The sequence below is a fragment of the Bufo bufo genome, chromosome 1, assembly GCF_905171765.1.
Source record: "Bufo bufo chromosome 1, aBufBuf1.1, whole genome shotgun sequence".
Lineage (NCBI taxonomy): Eukaryota > Metazoa > Chordata > Amphibia > Anura > Bufonidae > Bufo > Bufo bufo.
Window position 1 is genome coordinate 261992567 of NC_053389.1, and position 18492 is coordinate 262011058.

Genomic DNA, 18492 nt, shown 5'->3' on the forward strand with positions numbered 1-18492 from the left:
ATATGCATTGGGACTTGGGCCCCGGATCTTTTGAGACCCTAGCAACGCCCCTAGTCCTCTCCACACTGTAGCTACACAGGAACTCTCCCTCTCTTGGCAGGAAGCAGGACCAGCCTACTCCTACCAAGAGGTGAGGAACAGGGTGGTTAACCTACCAACCTTTGCCATACCTTCCTTGCTGGTAGTGATAGCCAGGAAACAAACAGTGAAATACAATGCATAACAATAAGCAATTTAGAGTACCCCTACTCAGGCGTACTACACACCTAAATGCAGATGTATGTGAACGAGCGATGGCAATAGCGACCGCTCGTCCTAATACTGTGGAGGAGATCGCTGAATTTAAATGCACTGCTTCACCTCCATATAATGGGCAGCTGACTGTCAGGAAGGGTGCTTCCTTCCCAACAATCTGCTGCTTATCTGCATGTCTAAATACACCTTAACTCTCTGTAGCCGACCCAGAGAATCATCAACAGTCTCTGGGGGTCATTTATTAAACAGAAATATGCCTATATTTGGCGTATTTCTGGTGCAGATTGCGACACAAAAGTCCTTTGCACCGCAATCTGTGACTTTTGCCCCCTGACGCCAGGTCTAAGAAAGTGGGTTTGGCAGGGAAGGGTCGGGAGGCCTGTCTCATTTACCATTTTCTACGCCTGTTTTAGGAATAGAAAATGGTCTAAATGTAAGACAGCAAGTAAGCTAGTGAAGTCAGTGTAGAGCTTTATTAAGACCGGCGTCTAAAACGCTGGTCTTAATAAATGTGCCCCTCTGTGTCTCCACCTGTCTCCAGCAGTCCTTACCTTCTCCTCTCCCCCTCTCCATAGATGTTAATGCCATCTATCCTTCAGTGAGCAGGCAGCCTGTCTTCACTGGAGACGGATTTAAACAGTACTTTTAGTCCGGCTGCCTCTCGCCGTGCGCTGCCGTGCCGCCACCGGAACTCCGCCCCCACCCCCTTTATAGTCAATAGGGACGGAGCGGCATTCCAGGGGCAAACGTGAACTAGCGGCAGGACGGATCCAACAGGCTGTTCACCCGTCGGAACAGCCTGCCGGAGTCCCCTGCCGCTAGTGTGAAACTAGTCTTAGTTAAGAGGAGGGGGAGCAGGAGAAGAGTCTGATAACAGGAGACGGAAGCATCTTTCTCTGATAAGATATATTAAATAGTTTCCTATATTTGCTTGTACTATTTATTTATTGGGAAAAAATAAAACAGCTACTCTTGTGGCTTGGTGCTGATGTGCTTCAAAGTGTAATAATCTTTTAACGACATTAAAATTTTAATTCATATAAGTTTTTGTTTAACTTTGAAATTACTTAGATTTTCTGCATTAGTTCTAACAGTTTCACATTTTTTTTCTATATATATATTCATAGCAGTTTTCAAAATTCTGCTATTTCCCTTGGAAACTGACAGCAGTTAAGCTCCACTCTGCTGTCAGATGTGGGACCTAACAGCTTAGCTATAATTATAACTGCCATCTCTGCTTGGAAAATGCACTGGTCTCTGCTACCAGGAAACATACAGAATTCTTACTGTTAGCTTTAGACACGAATGGAGAAGAAAGAATGCAAACCACTTACAAAATGTTCTAAGTATTTATTATATTTGGGAGAGAATTGTATGCAGTAGATGCTGCTAATGACAAACAGGGATTCACAATAGCAGGCACTGGACTACAATTCCCAATAACACTTGCTTCTCTAAGGGAAGAGTTGCAGTGAGAAGAACTGATCAGTTGAGCAAGGACTTGGGGAGGGGGACAAGAAGTAAGAGAACAGAGAAAACATGGCTAATGTAGGCTTGGAGCCAACTTCAGAGTGCAGAGGTCTACAATGAGAGCTACAAGCAAGAGGCGAAGAAGGAAAGTTCTGACAGTCCAGCAACTCATGAGAGGAGAAGCTCTAGAGTGGCATCACTGATTCCTCAGAGTTATAAGAATTACTCACAGAAGCAGTGGCATTGCTTAGAATCTAAAAAGATTGCAGGTAGGAGCCCTGAGCCATGCGTTTTGCCCCCACCCAAACCAAAAATATATTGGACAGCACTACTATTAGGGTACATCTACACAGGGTTTAAAAACTGTGGATTGGTATGCGGCCACTTTCCACCATTTTACAGTAACAGAAATGTGGGTGAGATTGTAAGACATCTCATCCACATGCTGTGAAAAAAAATCTGCAGCATATATTGAGCTGCAGGGCAGATTCTCCCCACCGTGGATTTCATCTGTTGCAATTGAAAGGGTCAAATCCACAGCAAATCTGCAACAAAATCTGCATGCAACTCCACAACCTAATCACACCCCCTTAGTGCCCCCACTTTGTAATGGTGCCCTCTTGGTGTCCCTAGTCCCTACTCCATTATAGTGCCCCCTTAGTGCCTCCTAACTCTGTAACAGTGTCCCAATTAGTAATGATGCCCCACACTAGGTAATGGTGACCCCTTTGTGTCTCCTCTCACTAATGGTGCCCTTATGGTTCTATTGTGAGATGGGGAAACAGCTCTCATTGTCTGAACACTGTGTAAATAAAGTAAAATTATCTGACTGACATTCTGCTGTTTGGCCACAAGATGCCGCTGTTTCCTAAACACAGCTAACAGACTCCATATTTTCCATATTCATGAGAGGTGGAGTTACAAAGCCTGAAGAAGTAATGGAGCAGCCATCTTAGAGGAAGCGGAGACTGAGGAACTGTGTGAGCAGAGGACCTGTCGACATCCACGTGTGGGAGCATCCCTCAGTGATCAGAGCTGCAGCTAAGTGAAGCTGATAGTGTCTAAGACCCTGATCCTGTCCAGAGGAACAAAGATTGCTTCCAGGAAGGCTGATGAGAGGTGAGGAGCAAAGCAACATACACTGCGGTACCACATGCTTGTTGGAGAGGCATTTGTTCAGTTCACAGTCACCAGCAGATGCAGAGCAGACCCGGGTCAGTAAGATCGTGCACGCACCTCATTACAGTGTTGGTGCCTAGGATCCTAGAGACTGAGACCAGGCATGTAGTTAGTTAGATAGGATTTCTGTTTGTGTCAGGCCACAAGTATTGCTCGCTGTTCAATGAAATGTCCAAAGGACATTTTACACTGGAGAGCTGATAAACTTCCGCCAAACTCAAGCCAGGCTGGCATTTTGGCTCAGAAGGAATACTTAGGCACGTGCTACAACACCAGTTATGGGAGGGGGAATACTGTAGAGCACTGTAAGATTGTAAGCTGTTGTGCTGCACCGCAAGCTAGCCTGTACTGCACACCCAAACAGTCTAGGGTAATAACAGGTAAGGCGCAGCTGTTTAGTTGTGCCCGCCAGTAGGTAAATTACCGCACTTTCCTCCGGCATCCATCGGAGGGCGTTGCACAGCACATGGGTTTCAGCCTTTGGGCTGGGTGTATGTAAATTTATTGTGTGTTCCCAGCATTTGTGGTCGTGCTTATTGCCACGTTCAAGTAAAATACTGTTTTGGCAAAAGCTGGTGTTGGAGTTGCTTTCCTCATTTATGACTTCACTGTATCCCCAGTACGCGGCTTACGCTATCTCCCCCAGGGAAATAGTGCAAAAAAATACATAAATACTAACCTCCCAACTCACCTCTCAGTCTCTTCAGGTCTGCAACACATGAGAGCCTGGGATCCCTGCATAGTCCAATACAATTTAGTGATGTTATTGCATCAGCCTACACAGGAGTCTCATCCCAGTGTCTCATAGGCTACAAGCCTAAAGTGGCCTGTGGCCTTCAACATAGAATGGCATAGCAGGGCGCTGACAGCATGTCCTGAGGACATTGAGGGAGTTGAAAAGTGGTGGTCACCCAGAGAGTGCCCTTTAGACTTTAGAGTGTGAACACTCGTTAGTGATAATCTGCCTGTGTAAAGGGGCTGCCGATTTCCCGAAGGGTGAGCAAAATGCTCATTCATTGGGTAATAGGATCATTCGTGCAGACACCTAAATCAGAGTTTTCTGGCAGTAGATTGTGCCATCTAAATAGCTTTTTCTGCCAGCAAACAATAATTCTATATAGGGACACGTGATTGCATTAGTGATCTCTCCTCCCCATACTGTGTAAATGCAACGATCTCCTTCACTGAGCAATTGGCTGTCAAGAAGGGACATTTCAAGCCATGTAAAGGGACCTTAAATACTGGGCCAAAAGTGCTAGCAATGCCCCAGCACAGTACCCTGGACTGCCTCAGAGGAGGATCCTGCCTCCCACTCTATTCTCATCCAGGACTCTGAAAGCTGCAGCCCCAAGCTGGATCTCCATGTAGCAAAAACCTTGCTACAATAAAGATTAGTGGAGATTCCTAGGACTTGTTCTGGTATTCAGAAGTTAGTGAGAGAACTATTGCGGAGAGGATTTTGCTGTGCTTATAAAACTAAGCTGCACCAATGATTCTTGGAAGCGAGACAACTTGGCCCCAATATGTTTATTGCATGGCTGTAGCTATAGTAGATTGCATTATATGAGCGTGTGATCATCATCGACTGTGGGTCACTGATAGTATCTGTGTTTATTAGCAGCTTCTTTCTAACCGTTAAACCTGCCAGAAGGACAGTTGTACACTGTTACCCCAGCCAGGCCTGGCACATTTCTCCATTTCTTACCACTTGGGTGTATGATTTATACCAGAGGGTATTTGTGGTATGTGATTAAATTTTGTATAAAGATCTAAATGTACAGTACATTCCTCCTACTTGGGTCTCTACTGTTTAACCATCTAATAATAACTTGTTTTATCACTATTTCTTGTGAGTGAGACCTGAGCTTGGGAGAGGTTTCCAGAGTCGATACCTGGCAGAAGAGGGAGACTGTCCTGCATTCCAAAAGAGGTTCGGGAGGAGGCGCTGTGCCAAAGTGAGGTGAGAATTACATGACACCCTGCTTAGAGAGGTTTTCACCAAGGTGTGTTAAAACATAGTATTGAAGATGTGAGGCAAGCTCCTAAGCTCCACCTAGTGGTGACTGCAGTCAGAATTTTATCGTTTAACTCTATGACTGTACAAGGGATTTGGTGATCTGTATTAGAAGAACGGAACAGACATTTATTAAGATAGTAAATGGCACTGAATTTTAGATCTAAAATTTAAAAGGTAGTCATTGTATCCTTGGGTTCTCTTCTCTGCCCTGGATTTGAAAGTAAATCAGGTTTGAGATTAAAGGTAGATTTCCAGGACTCCAGGGATCCAATAGCAGAGATCTAACACCCTGCACCTCCACCAATCAGAAATAGAACTACAGTGCTCCATCCAGTCTGCCGTGGCCAGAGATGGTTACTGCAGCGCTGCTCCCATTGGAGTGAATGGGAGCCACATTGGTGTGGCTCAGTGGTTATCACTGGTGAGTTGCAGTGCTGGAGTCCTAGGTTCAAATCTGTCCAAGGACAACATCTAAATAGAGTTTGTATGTTTTTCCCGTGTCTGAGTGGGCAAAATTAATAATGGTGGATGGATGCAGTTCCAACAGGTGTGGGGTATCAGACACCCAAAGATCTGATATTGATGCCCTATCTTGAGGATAGGCTATCAATTTCAAGGCACTGGAAAACCCTGTTAATCTAGGTTTTCTGACTATGCTATATAAAAAAAAAATGAAAGGTTGATTGCCAGACAACTCAGCCATTCATCTACATTGGCACTGCGGTTATAATTTGATGTTTCTAAAAACCTCAGGGAGCCCCTTTAAGAATTTTACAAGCATGCACGATGCTCAAAATATATTGCAAAACATTTCAACCTTACCTGAGAATCAAGATCTGTCACCGTGAGACTCAGATTGACCAACTGCTTATTCACGAAATTCAGCATTGCCTGAAAGCAAAGAGCCTCACTCAATTATTACAACCCCTTATTTAAAGGGCTCCAACATATTCTGCAATTACTGTATAATGTACTAACAAGGTTTCCCAAGTCCATGAGGCCTCCCTCTAATTTAGCCACCCTAAAGGGAAAGTGTGGCTAAAACACATTCTGATTCTGACATTTCAATGTGACATTTCAGAAACTGTTGCTGGCAATGGTTCATGAACTAGCAGAACTTAGCAGCCTCGTTCCAGTTCTATAGAATTCCAGTAATGGAGTAACAGAGCATCAATCTCTATAGAGAGGTATGGCCCTTCAGCTTTAGGAACCATGTGGGTTTATAGACTTCACAAATGCCATATTCTGAAATATCACTGTGATAAGAATGCCTTAAAGTAAATGCCCATCTTTTAACACAGTAGATTCTAGGTCCAAAATTCTGTGCCAAATATAATTGTAACATCTTTACAGCAGTAAGAGCACTATTATTTTGATTAACAGCTCCACATTTTCTCACATATACATAAGTGATAAAATGTTGTCAATCTTCAGCCACCACTAGGGGGCGCTTACTGCATTTGGTTTATACATTTAATACAAATAATATATGAGTAAGCAGTGAGCTCCCTCTAGTGGTGACTGCAGGCAGTCAGACTATTATTATTTGACCCTATTGCTGTGCTTTAGATTTTGAGCTCTTTATCAGAAAAATTTTGTTCTTAGTATTTAAAGACGTACTAAGAAAGTAATCAGAACAGAATTCTGAACTTAATATGTTGAAGAGTGTATATTCACTTTAAAAGACGAAATTAAAAGGTCACTATGAGTAACGGCTCCAATTTTCACTTGCAATTGAAATACATTGCCCAATGATGATGAATGGTCTCAAACAATTATACCTGTTTAACATCATTTACTTTATCTGGATTAAGTTCAAAAAGTTGATCAAATCCATCCTTCTCTAGAAAACAACAGACAAAAAAGTTTATAAATCCTGTAAAATAGTAATGTACTGCATGACAAAATGTGAATGTATTATCAGTGCTTAAAATTTTAGGCCCAGTGCCTAGAACGACTTTGTTCCTTTCTCTGATTCACGCACCTATGTCAGTTCAACATGGTCAGGTGTGAGGTCTACTGCAGAGGCCTCAGCAGGAGAAATGTGGCATTACATGGCATCCATTCAAATGCATAGACTCACTGGGAGTCATTTATCAAAGACCTGCATTTTATGCCATTCTTTGTTATCCCTTGCACTGCCAGAGGATACATTTAATTAATGACAAGGTCCAGGCCTCGTCCTAAATTAGGCGTGTCCTCTGGCAGCCTAGATTGAAATCTACTCCAGTCCCTAGGTGAAGTAGATTTCAATCATCATTTATGCCATGAAACTGTTAGTGAATTTGCCTGGGCTGATGCCCCTGCCTCTGCCACCCTTCCCTCAACCTAAATTTAGGCGCACAGGGGTTCAAAAAGTTAAAAAAAACAGGGCAGTACAAATTTTTAAAGCCAATTTGTGGCATAGGGGTCATAATAAATGGCCCCCACTGGATCCTCCAGAGCTGGAGATAGAAAGGTCCTGAGTAGGAAACACATCCATATACCTTAAAGGGGTTATCCCATGACTAATGTAAAAAATGAAAATCAGACATCATATAGTACACGACATTCTCTTCCTAATAAAGCAAGAACCAGCCCTGTACCTCACATGGATCCAGAGATCTGCACATTCATTGCTCTGCTAGATTTTTATCAAGCTGAAAGCTAAAGGGGAGTGTCTATTCTGCTGCAGCTAAGGGGGCGTGTCCATGCTCTCCCTATCACATCTCAGGAAGCAGTTGAACGATGATACTGAGCATGTGCGGCCATCTCAGTGAGCAGGACAAAGAAATAAGTAAAAAACAAACAGCAGGTGGCGCTATACAGATACATTTTATTGAATAACTCAGTGGCGATGCTAAATTGTTAATTACATGCAATGACAAAAGTATTCAGAACCAGGTGCTAGTTTGAAAACTGTAGAATATTTTTTGTGGGACAATAACTTTAATATGGTATATGAACAAGGGGTATCATCCTGACATAACCCCTTAATTTACATAAAACTAGAGTACCTCTTTAAATCATACAATCACCTCTGCTGCATCTGTTCGTCAAGATACATTTTTCAGAATTTCTTGTCTAAGAAATGACTCTTGTTATCAGTACTAGTTCTCTATATTCCTGCTTTCTCAAAAAAGCAGCGAGACATGGTCTGACAGTTTAGATATGTTCTCAGACATTTCTCACATCTATGTCAATTACTGTCTTTTCCGCTCCATCCTGCTGCACCCTAAACTGCATTTGTCGTATCCTATATAGTTGCCTAGGAAACCGTGGACCGGTCCGGCATCTCACAATGAGCCGCCGCTCGCTCCTGCAGGGTCAATGCATTTATCTCTATCCAATCCGGCTGCTTGGAAGGAGAAGTAACAGGGGCCATGAATTAAACATAATATCACTTACTGGGAGCCGCATCTTTGTTGCTGCAATGAGCCGTGGGAACACATTCATATGCAAAATGTGTTTAATGAGAAGAAAAAAAACAAGTGGAAAATATCAGTCAACAGGTCAAAAGATGTAAATGTTATACAGCTACAGGTATCATGAAAACAACAGCAGGAGATACTGCTGAAAGCTCTCTGGCATTACAGGGAGAGGAAATATTCTTAATGTGAAGCTGAACCTTACAATATACTTGGTTCAAATGTAAAATGTATCACCTTTGTAATATATATTCAGCAGGTTGCTGTTGACAGATCAGTTACTCTTATTTAGGGTCCATTCACACATCCGTGTGTGTTTTGCGGATCCACGGATCCGCAAAACACGGACACCGGCAATGTGCGTTCCGCATTTTGCGGACCGCACATCTCTGGCACTAATAGGATATGCCTATTCTTGTCCGCAATTGCGGACAAGAATAGGGCATGTTCTATTTTTTTTTTCAGGAAGTGCGGGTCCGTAGAAATGAATGGGTCCGCAATTCCGTTCCGCAAAATGCGGAGCGGAATTGCGGATGTGTGAATGGAGCCTTATTGTTCGGTAGCTTCGGTTTATAGTAGTACCCTGCTAAATGGATGTAACCAGCAAATAATCATTTTAATATGCGCTCTTATCCTACTCATTAGAGGAATATTCCCATCTTTAGCTATTATGGCATTCTCACAAGATACGTGTATAAATAACTCATAAGCAAGGGTCCAACCCTTGGGACCTTCACCCGTGACTTCCATAGGCCAGGCAGGCGTGATGACATTTACATTGCCTGGCCCTGTCAATCAAAAAGGAGAGGGAGCTGCAGAGAAAGCTGAGCCTCTAGGTGTAATGACAACGCCCCCATTGCTCCTAGAGGCTTATTTACATATATTAAAACATAATTTTTCTCAGCAATGCGGGCACATATGAACATGTGACCAACACAGACACCTTCAGCTGCCAAGTGCACATGCAACAGGTCAGCCAGTTTCATAGGTACAAATCTGCTGATGCCCCTTAACCACTTAAGGACCACAGGTTTATACCCCCCTAAAGACCAGGCCCTTTTTTACAAATCGGCACTACACTACTTTCACCGTTTATTGCTCGGTCATGCAACTTACCACCCAAATGAATTTTACCTCCTTTTCTTCTCACTAATAGAGCTTTCATTTGGTGGTATTTCATTGCTGCTGACATTTTTACTTTTTTTGTTATTAATCGAAATTTAACGATTTTTTTGCAAAAAAATGACATTTTTCACTTTCAGTTGTAAAATTTTGCAAAAAAAAACGAGATCCATATAGAAATTTTGCTCTAAATTTATAGTTCTACATGTCTTTGATAAAAAAAAAATGTTTGGGTAAAAAAAAAATGGTTTGGGTAAAAGTTATAGCGTTTACAAACTATGGTACAAAAATGTGAATTTCCGCTTTTTGAAGCAGCTCTGACTTTCTGAGCACCTGTCATGTTTCCTGAGGTTCTACAATGGCCAGACAGTACAAACACCCCACAAATGACCCCATTTCGGAAAGTACACACCCTAAGGTATTCGCTGATGGGCATAGTGAGTTCATAGAACTTTTTATTTTTTGTCACAAGTTAGCGGAAAATGATGATTTTTTTTATTTATTTATTTTTTCTTACAAAGTCTCATATTCCACTAACTTGTGACAAAAAATAAAAACTTCTATGAACTCACTATGCCCATCACGAAATACCTTGGGGTCTCTTCTTTCCAAAATGGGGTCACTTGTGGGGTAGTTATACTGCCCTGGCATTCTAGGGGCCCAAATGTGTGGTAAGGAGTTTGAAATCAAATTCTGTAAAAAATGACCAGTGAAATCCGAAAGGTGCTCTTTGGAATGTGGGCCCCTTTGCCCACCTAGGCTGCAAAAAAGTGTCACACATCTGGTATCTCCGTACTCAGGAGAAGTTGAGGAATGTGTTTTGGGGTGTCATTTTACATATACCCATGCTGGGTGAGATAAATATCTTGGTCAAATGCCAACTTTGTATAAAAAAATGGGAAAAGTTGTCTTTTGCCAAGATATTTCTCTCACCCAGCATGGGTATATGTAAAATGACACCCCAAAACACATTCCCCACCTTCTCCTGAGTACGGCAATACCAAATGTGTGACACTTTTTTGCAGCCTAGGTGGGCAAAGGGGCCCATATTCCAAAGAGCACCTTTTGGATTTCACAGGTCATTTTTTACATAATTTGATTTCAAACTCCTTACCACACATTCGGGCCCCTAGAATGCCAGGGCAGTATAACTACCCCACAAGTGACCCCATTTTGGAAAGAAGACACCCCAAGGTATTCCGTGAGGGGCATGGCAAGTTCCTAGAATTTTCTATTTTTTGTCACAAGTTAGTGGAAAATGATGATTTTTTTTTTTTTTTTTTTCATACAAAGTCTCATATTCCACTAACTTGTGACAAAAAATAAAAACTTCCATGAACTCACTATGCCCATCAGCGAATACCTTGGGGTCTCTTCTTTCCAAAATGGGGTCACTTGTGGGGTAGTTATACTGCCCTGGCATTCTAGGGGCCCGAATGTGTGGTAAGGAGTTTGAAATCAAATTCTGTAAAAAATGACCTGTGAAATCCGAAAGGTGCTCTTTGGAATATGGGCCCCTCTGCCCACCTAGGCTGCAAAAAAGTGTCACACATCTGGTATCTCTGTATTCAGGAGAAGTTGAGGAATGTGTTTTGGGGTGTCTTTTTACATATACCCATGCTGGGTGAGATAAATATCTTGGTCAAATGCCAACTTTGTATAAAAAAATGGGAAAAGTTGTCTTTTGCCAAGATATTTCTCTCACCCAGCAGGGGTATATGTAAAATGACACCCCAAAACACATTCCCCACCTTCTCCTGAGTACGGAGATACCAGATGTGTGACACTTTTTTGCAGCCTAGGTGGGCAAAGGGGCCCATATTCCAAAGAGCACCTTTCGGATTTCACAGGTCATTTTTTACAGAATTTGATTTCAAACTCCTTACCACACATTTGGGCCCCTAGAATGCCAGGGCAGTATAACTACCCCACAAGTGACCCCATTTTGGAAAGAAGAGACCCCAAGGTATTCGCTGATGGGCATAGTGAGTTCATGGAAGTTTTTATTTTTTGTCACAAGTTAGTGGAATATGAGACTTTGTATGAAAAAAAAAAAAAAAAAATCAGCATTTTCCACTAACTTGTGACAAAAAATTCTAGGAACTTGCCATGCCCCTCACGGAATACCTTGGGGTGTCTTCTTTCCAGAATGGGGTCACTTGTGGGGTAGTTATACTGCCCTGGCATTTTCCAGGGGCCCTAATGTGTGGTAAGTAGGTAAATGACCTGTGAAATCCTAAAGGTGCTCTTTGGAATATGGGCCCCTTTGCCCACCTAGGCTGCAAAAAAGTGTCACACATGTGGTATCGCCGTATTCAGGAGAAGTTGGGGAATGTGTTTTGGGGTGTCATTTTACATATACCCTTGCTGGGTGAGAGAAATATCTTGGCAAAAGACAACTTTTCCCATTTTTTTATACAAAGTTGGCATTTGACCAAGATATTTCTCTCACCCAGCATGGGCATATGTAAAATGACACCCCAAAACACATTCCCCAACTTCTCCTGAGTACGGCGATACCAGATGTGTGACACTTTTTTGCAGCCTAGATGCGCAAAGGTGCCCAAATTCCTTTTAGGAGGGCATTTTTAGACATTTGGATACCAGACTTCTTCTCACGCTTTGGGGCCCCTAGAATGCCAGGGCAGTATAAATACCCCACATGTGACCCCATTTTGGAAAGAAGACACCCCAAGGTATTCAATGAGGGGCATGGCGAGTTCATAGAAATTTTTTTTTTTTGGCACAAGTTAGCGGAAATTGATATTTTAAATTTTTTTCTCACAAAGTCTCCCGTTCCGCTAACTTGGGACAAAAATTTCAATCTTTCATGGACTCAATATGCCCCTCACGGAATACCTGGGGGTGTCTTCTTTCCGAAATGGGGTCACATGTGGGGTATTTATACTGCCCTGGCATTCTAGGGGCCCTAAAGCGTGAGAAGAAGTCTGGAATATAAATGTCTAAAAAATTTTACGCATTTGGTTTCCGTGAGGGGTATGGTGAGTTCATGTGAGATTTTATTTTTTGACACAAGTTAGTGGAATATGAGACTTTGTAAGAAAAAAATAATAATAATTCCGCTAACTACGGCCAAAAAAATGTCTGAATGGAGCCTTACAGAGGGGTGATCAATGACAGGGGGGTGATCAATGACAGGGGGGTTGATCAATGACAGGGGGGTGATCAATGACAGGGGGGTGATCAGGGAGTCTATATGGGGTGATAACCACAGTCATTGATCATGCCCCTGTAAGGCTTCATTCAGACGTCCGGATGCGTTTTGCGGATCCGATCCATCTATCAGTGCATCCGTAAAAATCATGCGGACATCTGAATGGAGCTTTACAGGGGGTAATCAATGACAGGGGGGTGATCAGGGAGTCTATATGGGGTGATCACCACAGTCATTGATCATGCCCCTGTAAGGCTTCATTCAGACGTCCGGATGCGTTTTGCGGATCCAATCCATCTATCAGTGGATCCGTAAAAATCATGCGGACGTCTGAATGGAGCTTTACAGGGGGGTAATCAATGACAGGGGGGTAATCAATGACAGGGGGGTGATCAGGGAGTCTATATGGGGTGATCACCACAGTCATTGATCACGCCCCTGTAAGGCTTTATTCAGACGTCCGGATGCGTTTTGCGGATCCGATCCATCTATCACTGGATCCGTAAAAATCATGCGGACATCTGAATGGAGCTTTACAGGGGGGTGATCAATGACAGGGGTGTAATCAATGACAAGGGGGTGATCAGGGAGTCTATATGGGGTGATAACCACAGTCATTGATCACGCCCCTGTAAGGCTTCATTCAGACGTCCGGATGCGTTTTGCGGATCCGATCCATCTATCAGTGCATCCGTAAAAATCATGCGGACATCTGAATGGAGCTTTACAGGGGGGTGATCAGGGAGTCTATATGGGGTGATCACCACAGTCATTGATCATGCCCCTGTAAGGCTTCATTCAGACGTCCGGATGCGTTTTGCGGATCCGATCCATCTATCAGTGGATCCGTAAAAATCATGCGGACGTCTGAATGGAGCTTTACAGGGGGGTAATCAATGACAGGGGGGTAATCAATGACAGGGGGGTGATCAGGGAGTCTATATGGGGTGATCACCACAGTCATTGATCACGCCCCTGTAAGGCTTCATTCAGACGTCCGGATGCGTTTTGCGGATCCGATCCATCTATCAGTGGATCCGTAAAAATCATGCGGACGTCTGAATGGAGCTTTACAGGGGGGTAATCAATGACAGGGGGGTAATCAATGACAGGGGGGTGATCAGGGAGTCTATATGGGGTGATCAGGGGCTAATAAGGGGTTAATAAGTGACGGGGAGGGGTGTAGTGTAGTGTAGTGGTGCTTGGTGCTACTTTACTGAGCTACCTGTGTCCTCTGGTGGTCGATCCAAACAAAGGGGACCACCAGAGGACCAGGTAGCAGGTATATTAGACGCTGTTATCAAAACAGCGTCTAATATACCTGTTAGGGGTTAAAAAAAACACATCTCCAGCCTGCCAGCGAACGATCGCCGCTGGCAGGCTGGAGATCAACTCTCTTACCTTCCGTTCCTGTGAGCGCGCGCGCCTGTGTGCGCGCGTTCACAGGAAATCTCGGCTCACGCGAGATGACGCCTATTGGCGTTAGCGTAGCCTGGGGGAGCCGCCGCAATGACGCCTTTCTGCGTTAGCGTGGCGGCAAGCGGTTAAGAGGAATGTGCACAATCACATTCACTTCAATGGAGAAAGCAGATGGTCACAGACCCCCTGCTGTAATCATATGTGAAGGTTCCCTGTCATATTGTAAATATTGAAGATGTACAGTAGGTTCACATTTGTATATATCAGAGAGGTAGACCATGTGGTTCCTATAGGGCTCCCGGAAAGAGTAGGCACAAACCCTGGTGGCATGGTTTTTACTGGGTAAATAGATAGATCATAGATAGGAGACAGATAAATAGTAGATAGGGGTGAATATCTCACCCAAAATCCTCAGATGGGTGAGGTAAAAAGAATCCAGAAAAGCTGAGTTGTTTCAGCAAAGGGTAGTTTGCTGAGACACTTTTCTGTACAGTGTTTTATGGATTTTTTATGGAATAGTGGGTAGGTTGGTAGTGGGACTTGCCATTCCCTCTTCACTCCAGTACAACACTTTCCCTTAGCCCTAGGCAAACCCGGGTGTAGCTACTGGGATCATTACAGGGCTGAAAAGCTAATTTATTGTTAGAGCCTGGAAACTGCTACCAGGGCCGGCGTCATAACCCGGCATCCCCGGGCAAGTGCCGGGGCCCAATGCTCCTGGGGGGGCCCACTGTGCTGCTATGAGCACTTCCATCAATACAGATGGGAGCTCTCACTGCTGTCATTTCACATACGCAGTACCCCTTTGGTGGGCCCTCTGAGCTGCAGAGACTCAGGACACGCCCCCTCTACACAGGACACACGCTGCCTGAGGAGACTGGAGAGAGACCGCACGGCTGGAGCTGGAGCAGAGAAGTATGAACACAGTCTGTGAGTGAGTCTGCACTGTGACTGGCTCTTGTCTTGGCTGCTTCATTCTATTTAGTGGTTTTACTGCCTCATTAAGCAGTTTTCCTCCATGACACCTGCCCCCCCCCCCATCCTGTCCTATCTCATCCTCATGGAGCCCCTGTGGTCTCCTTTCCTCCCTCATGTATCCAGGGCTCCTGTTCCACCCTCCTTTCTCCTATTGCTGCCCTGCACAGACCTCCTGCCACTACTTGTATGAATCCCCCTCAGAGCCCCTTCCACCTACTTGCTGTGTCCACCCCTCCTGTCCATCCAGGGCCCCGGGCCCCTGTCTCACTCCTCTGCCTCTCATTATGGTGGCATCTGAACCGCATTCACCATAAGGACCTTCTAACGTCACAGGGTCATGTGACTGTGCCCCCCACCCCGTACTGTGCCCCTTTATACCCTGCATTGTGCCCTCCTACCACACCCTGTGCAGTGCCCATAGTCATTCCCTGTACTGTGCCCTCTACCCTTTTATCCGGTCACTGTATGGCGGTGTTATCACTATATGGCGGTGTTATCACTATATGGCGGTGGTATCCAATAACTGCATGGCCATAACTGTATCCCCTTCCCTGCCCACACCACTTTTTTTAGACATGGCATGAGCGGGAAAAGATACAGATTGCGGTGTTAAGGACCTTTGCGCCACATCTGTGTCAGAAATACGCCTAATATAGACGTATTTCTATATAATAAATGACCCCCTAATTGTATTATTATTATTCGGGGGTAGGGCTAATATCTTTATATTATATAGATTCTAGTGTATTATACTGTGCACTGTATTTCCCAGTAGAAAATGATCCTTGGGAAGCACAGTCCTCATCCCTGACCACCAGGACCAGGTAGCGCTCTGTCAGTACATGGCGGCCTCCCCTTTCCGCCACGCTGCTCCGCTGTGTACTGGTGGTTAGGGTACTTTCACACTTGCGTTTTTCTTTTCCGGCATAGAGTTCCGTCACAGGGGCTCTATACCGGAAAATAACTGATCAGGTATGTCCCCATGCATTCTGAATGGAGATTAATCCGTTCAGTTTGCATCAGGATGTCTTCAGTTCAGTCGTTTTGACTGATCAGGCAAAAGAGAAAACCGTAGCATGCTACGATTTTATCTCCGGCTAAAAAAACTGAAGACTTGCCTGAATGCCGGATCCGGCATTTTTTCCCATAGGAATGTATTAGTGCCGGATCCATCCTTCCGGTATGTGCATGCGCAGACTGAAAAAAAGGTGAAAAAATAAATGCCGGATCCGTTTTTGCCGGATCACACCGGAAAGACGGATCCGGCATTTCAATGCATTTTTTCGACTGATCAGGCATTTTTAAGACTGATCAGGATCCTGATCAGTCTTACTAATGCCATCAGTTAGCATACATTTTGCCTGATCCGGCAGGCAGTTCCGGCGACGGAACTGCTTGCCGGATCTCTCTGCCGCAAGTGTGAAAGTAGCCTTATTCTGACACTAGGGCTGGGTTCACATCCTATTTTTTTCATCCATTTAATGTATACCAAAAATGTCTGCGTTACCAGATGTATCAGACTGATGCCGTACAGTGGCGTACGTTCACCATACAGTTCCATGGTAAAAAAAACATATACGTTGACGTATGCATTTTTTACTTGACTGCAGGATACAAAAACGTGGAGTGCTGCACATTTGTATACATCAAACCGATAGGAAAAACGTAATGTGAACACACATTGGGGGGGAGGGGGGCGTACTAAATTTCGCTGTGGGGCCCAGTCAGTTCTAGCTACATCACTGCACATCTCCTTCTCTCCTCCAGGCCTGGCTCACTGCTGCAGCGGGCCGGAGGAGAGAAGGAGCACAGGGAGCTGCGGTTAGTGAATGACAGGACCACCAGCTCCCCTGCAATGATAGGTATGTGAGGCGGCCACTGGGGGGTCATTCATCACACTGTGAGGGCCCCTTACACAGTATAATGACTCCCAGTGCCCCCCATTTAGTATAATGATCCCCATTGACCCTCCATTTAGCATAATGATCACCAGAGCCCCCATTAAATATAATAACCCCTTGTGCCCCCTCCATACAGTATAACCCCCAGTGTGGGGGAGACTGGGGGTCATTATTCTGAATGGAGGGTCACTGTGGGGTCATTATACTGTGAGGGCCCTTTACATAGTATAATGACCCCCAGTGTCCCCCATTTAGTATAATGATCACCAATGACCCTACATTCAGTATAATCACCCCCAGAGCCGCCTCCATACAGTGTTCCCCCAGTGTGGGGGCTACTGGGGGTCATTATTCTAAATGGGGGCGACTGGGGGTTATTATTCTGAATGCAGGGCCACAGGTGGTCATTATACAGTGGGGGGGGGGATTGGGGGTTCATTATACTGTGTGAAGGGCCACTAGTAGTCATTATACTGTATAGGGGCCACTGGGGGTCATTATACCGTGTAGGAGCCACAGGGGGACATGTCAATGTAAAAAAATGCCTCATGGGGGCCCACTGGGATTTATCGCCCAAGGGCCCACATGAACCTGGAGCCGGCCCTGACTGCTACACATGCTTTCTGTGCAAAGCCTGATCCTTTGTTTATGCTGAGAGATAGGTGAGTAAAGCCTAAGTTTAGCTAGCGACCAGACGGGATGTCAAATAAATTATATTTGGACTTTTTAACTCTTGGAAGTCTGTGTCATGTCATTGCCAACCCCGCCCATACGTATAAATCCCAACAATAAAGATATATTAGATAGGATAGATAGATAGATTAGATAGATATACAGATAGACAGGTAGACAGACAGAGATAGCTAGATATGACATAGATAGATAGATACAGTATTAGGCTACTTTCACACTAGAGTTTAAGTTTTCTGGTATTAAGTTGCGTCATAGGGGCTCAATACCGGGAAAAAACGCTTCCAAAATGCATTCCGTTCCGTTTAGCTGCGTTCCCATACCAGAGAAAAAACTGCAACATGTTGTATTTTGCTTTCCGTCCTGGGATGCAGAGCAAGACAGATCCGTCATGACACACAATGCAAGTCAATAGGGATGGATCCGTTTTCTCTGACATAATCTGACACGATAGAAAACGGATCCGTCCTCCATTGACTTTCAATGGAGTTCATGACGGATCCGTCTTGGCTATGTTAAAGATAATACAACCAGATCCATTCATAACGGATGCAGATGGCTGTATTATCAGTTACGGAAGTGTTTTTGATGAACCCTGCCGGATCCAGTAAAAATGCTAGTGTGAAAGTAGCGATAGATAGATAGATAGATAGATAGATAGATAGATAGATAGATAGATAGATAGATAGATAGATAGATAGATAGATAGGATACATCCATAGACAGGTAGATCCCTGGAAGATAATTTTCTGAATCTTTATGTTGGTGCATTAACTTTTCTCTTTTAGGGATTAGAAAAATGCTTGAATGAATGTACAAGGAGAAGTATAGTGTAGGTTCTGGTTTGGGTCTTAATGAGATACACAGACAGAAGATAGA

At 44.2% G+C, this 18492-nt stretch overlaps 1 protein-coding gene across 1 annotated transcript in view; it reads right to left on the reverse strand.

Annotated features, from left to right (window-relative positions):
* PARVG (parvin gamma) overlaps positions 1–18492 on the reverse strand; it is a 103434-nt gene that overhangs the window by 26665 nt on the left and 58277 nt on the right. The window contains exons 8-10 of the mRNA XM_040439160.1: positions 8309–8328; positions 6703–6764; positions 5744–5812 (exon numbers count right to left, since the gene is read on the reverse strand). Of these exons, the coding sequence (XP_040295094.1) occupies positions 5744–5812; positions 6703–6764; positions 8309–8328 (151 nt within the window). The remainder of the gene's footprint in view (positions 1–5743; positions 5813–6702; positions 6765–8308; positions 8329–18492) is intronic.